The sequence below is a fragment of the Theobroma cacao genome, chromosome 2, assembly GCF_053813885.1.
Source record: "Theobroma cacao isolate CCN51 chromosome 2, ASM5381388v1, whole genome shotgun sequence".
In the NCBI taxonomy this organism is placed as follows: domain Eukaryota; kingdom Viridiplantae; phylum Streptophyta; class Magnoliopsida; order Malvales; family Malvaceae; genus Theobroma; species Theobroma cacao.
In genome coordinates this window covers 7,928,063-7,938,880 of record NC_142640.1, presented here as the reverse complement: position 1 = coordinate 7,938,880, position 10,818 = coordinate 7,928,063, and the positions used below count along the sequence as shown (strand labels likewise).

Here is a 10,818-nt window from a genome sequence, read left to right as displayed (position 1 = left end):
CTTCAAATAAAGGCAGATTCCTTTGAAATTGCACTTTTTGACTTGGATACCGTAGAGGGGGCTCAAAGACTCAAAAATCTGGTTGAGCTTTTGAGTTCACATTTTGTACTTCACCTTTTAATCAAGATTCGTTTGCAGGTCAAAAGCCAACAATTGGCTGAGTAGTAATAAAGGAAGTGGGCTTTTTCAGGAATCTGTTACTAGTAATTTGTTTGGTATAGGAAAGGTAAAAGACGAAATAGAAAAGATGAGAAAAAGAATTGTGGGGCAGCAACTGGGCAAGTCCACATGCTCTCCCCTCACCTACTAAAGCTTTGTTTTTAACTCAATGCGTTTGCTGCTAGTGCTGGACTGCCCCCATCAAAGATGAGAATACTCAAATAGTAGTTCATCCAGTAACAGGAATTAAATATGACCATACAAGATCATGCACTAACAACCAAAAACAGGACCTTACAAATAAAGATAAGAGGATCATGTTAATTCCAGAGAGGCATTACTTCAAATTAGAAGAATTCTTCAATTTATACCATCACGAATGTTCACATTTACACTCTCGTTTGGAGGTGGAGAAAAATGCAGAGACAAGAAAAGAGAAGAAAAAACTCGGAATATGCTACAAAAAAATCATAATATCGATGATGTCTTTGGCTCCTCATCGTGCCAACTATAAAGATCAAAACTGTGATATGCTAATGACATATAAGTATGCAATATTGTATAAAATAATAACTTACTGCATTATTATTGGACCTATACATGAGGAGAATATGTTGCTTAGAACAAGTTGAACTTCTCCCGAGCTATGCTCACTCCTTACAAGATCTACCAACAGATGAAAAAAACTTGACGTGTACTTTCTAAAAGAATCCCCCTCCAAACCACTTAATACCTTCAATGCTGACACAAGTAAAGGAGTTCTAGCTGCCAGTTCTTCCCTTTTGGCTGAACCCAATGGAAGAATCCAATGGGTCACTGGCATGTCAGCAGATTTCTGCTGCACATAGTGGTAATCAGTACAGTTGAGGTATATCTGCAATATTTTTTCACACACTGCCACAAGTAGTGATTCTAGATTCATCCCCTCAGAGACAGATGGATTATTTTTCACCAAATCTTGGAGGAAGTTGAGGAAATTTTGATAAGCCTCATTTTCAAAGTGAACCATAGGAGGATCAGAGAGCTCCAAGATTGAGCACGCTTTCTGTATTTTCTTTTGCAGGATGGTCTCAGAGTTCAATTGCTGAGCATGTGATGCAACGGAAGAAAATATCTCAACAATAATATTGATGTTGGCAGCTGACAAGAATTGTACATGCGTTTTGTACATATCACTTATAACCTGAAATGATGAAATCACAACAAATATGATTATTACATCAAGTGTTTCTATGATAAAAGTAAAGAGTCATTACTAGCATGCAAAAAAAATCTCGTGCAAAGGAAGAACCTGTATAATGAGCAGCTGGACTGCAATATGACTCTTCATTCTTGAAACCACATAAGCCACAGTTTGCAGATTATCATCCTCAAGATCTTCATTGGTCAATCCATGATCAGAACAGGTTTCAGTATTAGTGTAGGATTCAGAATTGTCAGGCACCTTGATGTCATCCATGGTTCTCAAAAGCTTCATAAACCCTGGCAATGTTGATGTGGCTGCTTCTTTTAAAGCCAGAAAGATTTCTCGCCATTCATCTTCTGAAAGTCTGCTTCCCAACTCTCCCGTCAAACGAAACATTGCCGCAACCCCAGTGCTTGCAGGACCCTGTACAGAACTTCTCAAGTATCCTGTCAGTATAGATACCACATTTGATAGCTGGGGCCTTAATACATTGTAAAAACTGATAAATAGATCTACTAGACACTGTGCTGCCACGGCGGAAGTTTCAGTGTCCCACATACTTCCATCAGGATGTGGAGATTTCGAAGTTGGTGAAACCTGCTCATCTTTTATATGCATGTCTCTCTTTTCACATACACCATTGAATATGGGGAGAACAACAGAGCTAAAAACACCAATCCAGAATGTTCGGGAGAAAAGATGACCATGATCCTTGAGGATGTTGAAAAGCACTTCCAATGAACTTTTTCGAATAGCTAATCTTGAGTCGGATGTTAGTTTTGATAAACCTGAAACAAAATATCAAAATTCTAAAACTGAGAAACAGAAAAGGCACTTAATTTTTGCAACATTGAAAACTACGAGTGATAACAATCATGTTGCCTTTCAGAGAGACACAGTTTTCACAAAGCAAGTTGGGATTATTTTTGACATTCAACATAGACAATAGTAGTCTAACCTAAATTGGGTCTAGGTTGATGGATTGATAAACATACTTCAATTGTGAGGAGTAACATTTAAGGCCTTAATATATAATGAATTGCTTATAGAGACCCCCAACAGTGGGGTGTAAGCAAGGGCAATCATGAAAGCAGATCCTGTGCAATGATTTAAACAACTAATTGGAATCTCTACCATTGGACTTAAGCAGAGAGACCTGATGGGGCAAAAAAGCAAAGCACAACAAGTGAAAATGTGACATCTACATTTTGAACTAAGGGTACATTTGGTTTGCAGAATGGAATAGAAGAGAAATAGAATCGTTATTCCGGAAGGAATAACTATTATATAGTTTAGTTCATGAGAATGGAATAGGATAAGAATTATTATTATGATTTATTCCAATGATTGGTTGACAAGTATAGTTTTAGGAATAATTAAGGAATAAATGGAAAATGATAACAAAATCTTTTATTAAAATTAAAGAATTTACTTTGTTAAAAGATAAATATATTCTAAGTAATAAAATCAAAATACCTTTTACTATAATTAAATAATATTTTCACCAAAATACATACATATTTTTATTATAATTTAATAATATTTTGTATTAGAAGATAATGAAACCTTTTATTATAATTAAATAATATTTAATATTAAAAGATGAAATATATTCTTCATTAAATTTAAATAATACTGAATAATATTCTTTATTACATTTATTATATTCAAATAATAATATTAAATAATTTTTTATAATATTTATTATTCTTAAATAATATTATTAAATAATTTTTTATAATATTTATTATTCTTAAATAATAATAATATATTAAATAATATTTAAATAATTTTATTTCTTTTTTTTTGAAAATGAAGTAAAAAATTTCGTGTCTTCTCTGCTTTAGAGAGAGGAGTGAGGAAGAGAGAAAAAATAGATTTAGTATTATTTTATACAGAAATTTTTTAAATTATAAAAGGGTATTTTTGTCTAATCAACTTCTTTTCTTATTCACAATAATTTGGAATAGCCATTACCAAGGTCCTTTGGTATGGCTATTCAGGCTCCTCTAGGAATGGCTATTTCGAGGAATAGCCATTCCATTGAACCAAATGCAACTTTATCTCATGAATGAAAATAAGGGAAGAATGGCTATTCCATTCCCCACAACCAAGCACGCCCTATAATATGGTATCCATCAATCAAACATGCTAAGTGAACCATATAATCAGCTTAGTTCAATTGCTAAGGAGCCGGTCACACAAATAGCCTATGATGCCATCCATATTGCATAACAGTGTCAACAAGGTTTTAGGATTTGTAAGCAACTAAACCAGCAGATTACCTGTTAGCAAAGGAACCCAATAGGATCCATGATCATCAATATCAGTGAAACTTTGTACATCTGAATCATCCTTATTTGCAATTGAAATGGACGAACTATCATCCCAGCTCTTATCAGTGCAAACAAGTCCTCCTTCAGCAAGTTTGACAGCACAGAACCGGAGAAATGCAATAGCATTGAGGCTAACATCACTGTTAAACCGGCTATTTGTGAACGTGATGAGGCATCTTACACAATCAGTAAAGGTGGTAGTCTCTGTCTCAGTTATATGAGGAAAGTATTCTCGCACTATTTTTTCCATTGTCTCAAAAGCCAACAAGACAATATTCTTCCGCTCATCTGCAGCAGCCGCCGTGAACACCTGAGAAAAGGACAGAATTGTGTAAAAAGAAAGGCTATCGGAGCTGCATGGCAATAGAAACCTTTATATGAGCCTTTAGCATACCATAAAAACACTTTTCCATCCAGATTTCACATTACTAACACGACTGAGTACCATCTGAGAAATGCATCGAACTATTAATTCCCTTATTTCTGCAGAGTTGCTTTTCTCCATAACAATCACAAATGGTCTCAAAAATTCATTCTGGAAATTGTAATTTGCAAGCTCCTCACGCTCTAAGAATTTCATAGCAAGCTGCCGCAATGAATCCATCACGAAAATTGCTACAGATAAATTCTCTGACAATCCAACTGAAACAAAGAAATCAGAGAGAACATTCCACATGCGGGACCAAACTAATCTGATGCGGTTCATATTGTAATGCCTGCAATAGAACATTGTTGAATAAGAAACTCCATAGGCACACAAAGGTGAGGGGAGATTGAGATAAAATTGGAGAGAGGTAGGGGACAAGGCATTATAGGAACATTTCTAAAAGAAAAATATAAGAATCTTACGCAATTTCAACTAGTTTTGTAAGGCTAAAAACTCGAGGATCTGTTGGAGACTGCAATTCTGATATAGCAACTTTGCAAAGGGCTTTCACAAATGCCACTATTGCTTCACTGTTTAACCTTTGGCTATGAGCAAAAACATGGTTCAACTCAAAATTTCCTATCTGATCCAGTAAATTCAAGTTTGCAATGAAGTTATTAATCTGATCTGGAGTTACAAGTCCTGAATTATTGACTCCAACAGTGGTGCTATCATATGAACCCCCTCGAACAACTGCCATTACAGCTGGATTCTGGAGGGTTCCTTTTTTCTTCAGAGATTGAAGACCAGCAGATTTTGGTGTCTTTTCATCTGTTTCAGTGTTAGATACAGATAAAAAGGATGCATCAGTTGGTGCACCTTCTCCCAACAGTTGCAGATGCTCAATTCTGGACAGACATGTCAATATATGCTCCCAGGCTTCCTGAAGATGGTTACCATCTTCAATGGCAATAGATATTATTGCCTGTATAAAGTAAACGTTTCAACAAGAGAGATATATAAAGAACATATCACAGAAAGAAACTTTTACTATACACATGCTACATGCATTAGTAACAAAATTTGAAACATTTTCACACCTACTTTACTTACAAGTAATAGGAAAACTTTTACTTATTCAACCATCACAGTTTAGGCTAATTGGTTCTGCTTCTACCTACTATATTATCAATGTTTCATAACCAAGCAATGCCAAGAAATAGGAACAAAAAAGAATAAAAGTACAATGCATAAGAAACAAATTTTATGGTATCTGCGCTGGGAGGCTGTACGGGCTAATGTTCAAATGCAAGCAATTCTAACTCTTCCTTTGATGTAACAAATGATAAAACCAGTGGGAAGATTCATTCTTTCTTCTTATGTGCAAACAAATACTTACCTTTACAGCATCAACATTCTTTTGTTTCATGTCAGCAGCACAATGGAGAAAAGTGAACTTTGCCACAGAAGTGACAAAGGCATCTCTCTGGGTCTGCATGCCCATTACTGCAGTGACATGCACAGCATGTCGAAAGCCCTGTAAGCATTGAGTAGTAGCAAGCCTATCATCACTCTGGTCAAGAGTGACACTAAATGCTGCCAGCATAGGTCCCCAGCAGACCTCCACCATAAACCTCAAGATTGCTACATCAGTAACAGCATGATAAACAGACCTGCAACAGCAAAAGAAAAAAAGGCTACTGTTAACAAACATTATGTAGGTATTCTATGAAAAAATTGGGATGATAAAAGAGCAAAGATCAATTTAAAACAGAAGCAGGATGGAGAGAATATATAGAGGAAAGTACAAGAATTGAATCCCCTTTGTTTAATGATGCATGTTGTTCTTTTATCAGACATTTATAACAATTCTAATCATATATAAAAATGAGAAGAATCATCTGAAGCATCGTCACAGATAAATGGTAAGAAGGAAGAATACAATGTCAAACTATCAAATTGAAACTACAGTTCAAGACATAACCAACATATGACCTAAACTAGAGCCAACCTTCTATTCCTTGCCCTGCCAATCATCTTGGAAGGAGCAAACCTTGAAAATGTATCAAATTAAAAACTTACTCTGATTTTCCTGACTTCGCCTTAAACTGCTCTTGGATATGTCTTATATGAAGCCCATTTGCACCCAATGGCTTTTCTTCTGTTTGCTTCCAACTGACCAGATTGAGTATACCATCCAAACCCAGTAACTTATTTAAGCTGTTTGCCTGCTTGCTTTGAGGAACAGAAGAATCAGCATTCATTTTAATTTCATTTTTCACAATCTGATCATAAAGAGCACCAAGATACTCCTCAGGTAAATCCTTGCCATCATCTATACCTCGGTTGTTTCGGATGAAATCAGACTTGGTCATCTGAATACAGAAGGCACATATAGCAGAAATTAGAACAGAATCAAACGTATTGTAAGTTTAGCTATGTACAATTAAAAACATAATTCGCAGGAGTACAAAGAAAATTCCATAACATTGACAGGAAGAATTTAAAGCACTAGAATTACTTACAAGCCCCAAAATAGATCAAAAAGATTCTACATAAGCACAAGTGCATACGTAAGCAAGCAAGCAAGAATGCGTGTACATCTATATGTTCTTTCGAATTTATCAAAATCAGCTTCTGAGCTTAGCTCAAATACTATGAAATAAATAAAAACTCCCACAAGTAAAGCAAAAGCTCACAATTTAGTGATGTGCTGAAGACAAAAACAGGTTCAACAAACAAACCTTATCTTTGACCATGCTATTATGGGCATCAGTGTTGAGCAATATGACAGAGTATGCCAGCACATAGGCAGTATCTGCACTAGTAAATGAGTTTGGATTGCATTTACAATAGCGTTCAGCAAACTTTTCCATGATGCGGTCAATTTTCTGCGCCTCTCCTGGTAACCTGAAGCCACGTAGGAAGAACCTTATCGCTGCTCCAAAATCCATAGATTTGAAATTAAAGGAATCCACATAAGCATGCATGACTCTCAAAGAGAATTCCTCCCTTTCACCCAAATAATCACCAATCATGGTTTCATTTAGTCCAGTAGTGTTATTCTTCAGAAAAGAAGCCACTTCCTCTGGAGCGTCACCAACTTTTTTGGTGTTTATAAGAAACTCGATGCCCTTGGAAGGCTTCCTGTTAAACAATGAGACACCTTTCTGCATGTAACCCAGTAAAGCTGTCAGTAAAACTAAGCTTTTGAAGAAAAGTAGAAAACTAAATATATCCTTAAGCAACAAAAATATACATGACATGATAGAAGCTGATGGTAATATGGAAAATTATCGTGATACATCAAGGCAGCCCTCCATGACAATTTGCGTACTAAATAAGTATGTGCTAAATGAAGATTCAGTCACGCTCTATCCCCACTTAAAGCAATAACTAACCTGGAGTTCAATCTTGTAAGCCCGGCGTTGCTCAAGCGTAGCAGCATCTGACAATTCAGGATTCATTTCTGGATGCAACTCACAATCAGGGACAGTTCCATCTTCTGCAGTTGGGGTTGAATGGCTCTCTGCTGAAGTGTCACTCTCGAAGCTCTTTGGCAAGTCAGAATCACCTATCTTCAGTTGTTGGTCCATCCAAGCTCCCATTGACTTAATGATGCCAACCAAGCACTTCACTGATTCATGCCGGAAAGTAATATCCTGGACTGCAGATAAAGTCGTGGTCGAACCAGGTGGAGGCCCTAGAGCAGTTTTCAGAAGGCCATTGACAATCCTGCAAATATCTGATGGAATTATAAGAGTTTTAATACATTTTACTAAAGTACGACACTTTAAGAAATTAAAAAAAAGAATGAGAAATTAAAAAATTACAATAGAAAAGAAGCTAAAGCAAACTCTTAAAACATCACCCTATAACCGGTGCTTGAGCTAATTCCTGTGTTGACCTACATTCTTTTTGCAAAATTGGAGAAAAAGGTTTCAAATTCATATATGATTTCACATACAATTTCATTATAAGAGTTTTAAAAAATGTTACTAAAGTGCGACACATTAAAAAAATATGAAAAAAAAAGAGAAAAGAAATTAAAATAATTGCATTCGAAAATAAGCTAAAGCAAGCTCTGAGAACATCACCCAATTACTGGTGCTTGAGTTAATTCCTATGTTGACCTACCTTCTTCTTGCAAAATATGAGAACAGGTTTCAAATTCATATACAATTTCACATATGATCTGTTTGATACTTCTATTGAAAATTTGACATGGTGAACATTTGAGGACATGAAAGCAGCACTCATTTCAAACAATTGTACAAAAGCAATTATAAGGGAAAAAAATACCTTTCAAATATGTTTGGCGAATCCACATCGCAGTCATAGTTCACAAATATGTCAATGATAACCTGTGAATCCCCAGCAATCTTTTCCAACAAATTAAGGACAGTCATTTTCTGTAGAAAACTTGGCTGGAGAACATTCTCTAGAACTCGGAGGATAAGCATGGGAAAGAATATTCCAATTTCAGCTTTCAACCCTGATCTAAATTTTGTTAACAAGCTCGTAAAAATAGAACACTGGAGCTGGAAAATTGACATCACCGACAATGCACTGTTTTTTAACAATGATAAGCAGAGATACTGCTTAATTGCATTAAGAAACCTGCACCATGTATCACAGAATATAAGAAAACTAGAATAAATTTTAACTGAAGAAGGCACAAAAACACGTAAGTTATTCATCAACAATTCTACAAGAGTTGCAAGATAAACTATAAATTTTTTTCAAAAAGGAAAGAACTGATAATGGTTTTGGAGCATTTTTCTTTTAATTTGATTCTTCTAACAACTAGCTATAGAGATGAATCTTCAGAAAATTCATGAAAATCCCACTACCCAGTACCATCTATATAAGCACTTGAAAAGAAGGGACTATTTCAGAGTTTTGTTGCCAGGTCTGAGTATAGGAAATTGCTGTGTCTGAGACAAGTGCATTCAGGTTTTTCTTGAGTTTCCCCTATAATTGGAGAATCAAACCCCATACTTGTGTCCACATAGAGGTGCTGGATATATTTCTGACATAGTTTGGGAATATGAAAACTAAATACTTTTTTTTTACTCGATTATATAATACCGACATCTTGATAACATAAGCAAACATCTAAAGTCTAAATATTCATTAACATTTTCTAGTTCTTAACACGACAATCATATTACTAGGAGCCCAACAACTACCTGAAAATATCAAATAACTATAGAATATAAAGCCCAAAGTAAATGGCAACATATCAACAACCACAACAACTAATTATATTAAATAATAAGTGCATACTTCAAGGAAATCAAAGATCAGAATCCTCCATGAACATAGTATAGAATGACTTGCCTCTCATTTGAGCGCCAAACTGAACCCCCATTATCCATAATAACCTTGAGGAGTTCCAAAGACACCGTCTTCCCTCTCAAAAGGATTTGATCATCCGGATTCTCCTGTGATGAAAACTTCATGGACAACTTACACAAATTCTTAAAAACAAGAAACCCATCCTCCCGAATTTTACTACTAATCCCACTGGAACCCGATTCCACTCCTTCCTTCGTCTCTTCCTCCCCAACTTCTTCCTTCTCTTCCCCTTTCGACACTCTAGACTCACCATTTTGTAACTCCTGAACCGGACCAGGCTGCGAAAGCTTTAAATCTGGAACCCCTTCACTAGCACTCATAATCTCGCTAACAAAATTCTGACAATAATAAATTGAACTTCCTTCATTTAAATTCTTATCAGTAAACTCTAAAAGCTCATTAACCGACACTGTTTTGAGGGAAACATCAATAGAATCTTCTTCCGCTCTGGTAAATACAATGAGCATAATCTGAGCTAGAACGGACTTAGCACAGATCTGATTGGTCCCGTTTAAACCGCCTAAATAGACGTTATAACAAGTTCTAACGACGTGAAGCAAGCAATCGCCACGGATCAAAACACAGGGGCATCGAACGGCAGAGAGTAAAACTCGGAGCACCGCAAGCTCGACCGATTCCTCGCCAATGCCGCCGACTTTGCAAACACTTTCGACAATTTTGTATAGGATGGAATTGGAGCTGTTGCTGTCGATCTCGCCGAGAATAAGGCCGAGAGAGAATAATTTGATGGTGCATTCGAGGGCGGGCTCGGCGACTTTGGCGTAATTGGAGTCGAGGGCTAGGAGGATAGGGTTGAGGATGAATTCGGCGTCCGAAGAGGAAAGGCCGAGTAGCGGAGAAGTCGGATCGGATAAGGCGGAGTCGGAGAGAGTCTCGAGCTTGTCGAGAGTGGATTTGCATGAGGAAACGAGGTGAGAGTGTTTTCGCCAAGCGGCGTTTTTGATGATCTTGTCGAGCGACGGGCCCAGCACGCGGCCGCACCGCGATGGGCCGCCGAGTGTTTGGGAAGCCGACATCACTTTTTTTCTTCTTCTTTTTTTTTTCTGTTCAGATCTGCGAAATCTGATCCGAGTGTTTGTTGAAATACAAATTCATTAGTTTGAAACTGAAATGAATGAGAGATAGAATCCAGATAGAAGAGGGAAGGAGCCTTTTAATTTGGAAACTGACTAATTCTACGGGGCGGAAATGGAATGGGAGGAGCCGAGCCGACAGATGCGTGCTTGATCGCTATATTACTACTACATGCCATGGGGCTTTACGGCTAATTAACGCACGCTCTCTCCCACTCGATCTTGCGTTTGGTTAGAATTACACTTCCTATTTTCTTTTGGTCTGTCGTTTGCTGTGTGATTGTCACGTGAACATTAAGAAACAGTCGCATCCAA

The 10,818-nt window shown here is 36.7% G+C and overlaps 1 protein-coding gene across 2 annotated transcripts; it reads right to left on the bottom strand.

The window, feature by feature from the left end:
• Positions 1–506: 506 nt before the first annotated feature.
• On the bottom strand, positions 507–10,744 carry LOC18608388 (SEC7-like guanine nucleotide exchange family protein). 2 transcript variants are annotated; one of them, XM_018115504.2, is made up of 11 exons: positions 9,392–10,744; positions 8,351–8,668; positions 7,450–7,783; positions 6,793–7,218; positions 6,131–6,423; positions 5,448–5,721; positions 4,531–5,033; positions 4,076–4,397; positions 3,631–3,991; positions 1,451–2,133; positions 507–1,342 (listed from the first exon to the last, which is right to left on the bottom strand). In XM_018115504.2, exons 1-11 carry the CDS (start codon positions 10,444–10,446, stop codon positions 734–736), a joined length of 5,178 nt encoding a protein of 1,725 aa, XP_017970993.1. In that variant the 5' UTR covers positions 10,447–10,744; the 3' UTR covers positions 507–733. The 2 variants fall into 2 exon arrangements, with proteins under 2 accessions (XP_017970993.1, XP_017970994.1); XM_018115505.2 differs by lacking the exon at positions 9,392–10,744 and having other exon boundaries at positions 7,450–7,793; positions 8,351–8,530.
• Between the last annotated feature and the right edge of the window lie 74 nt (positions 10,745–10,818).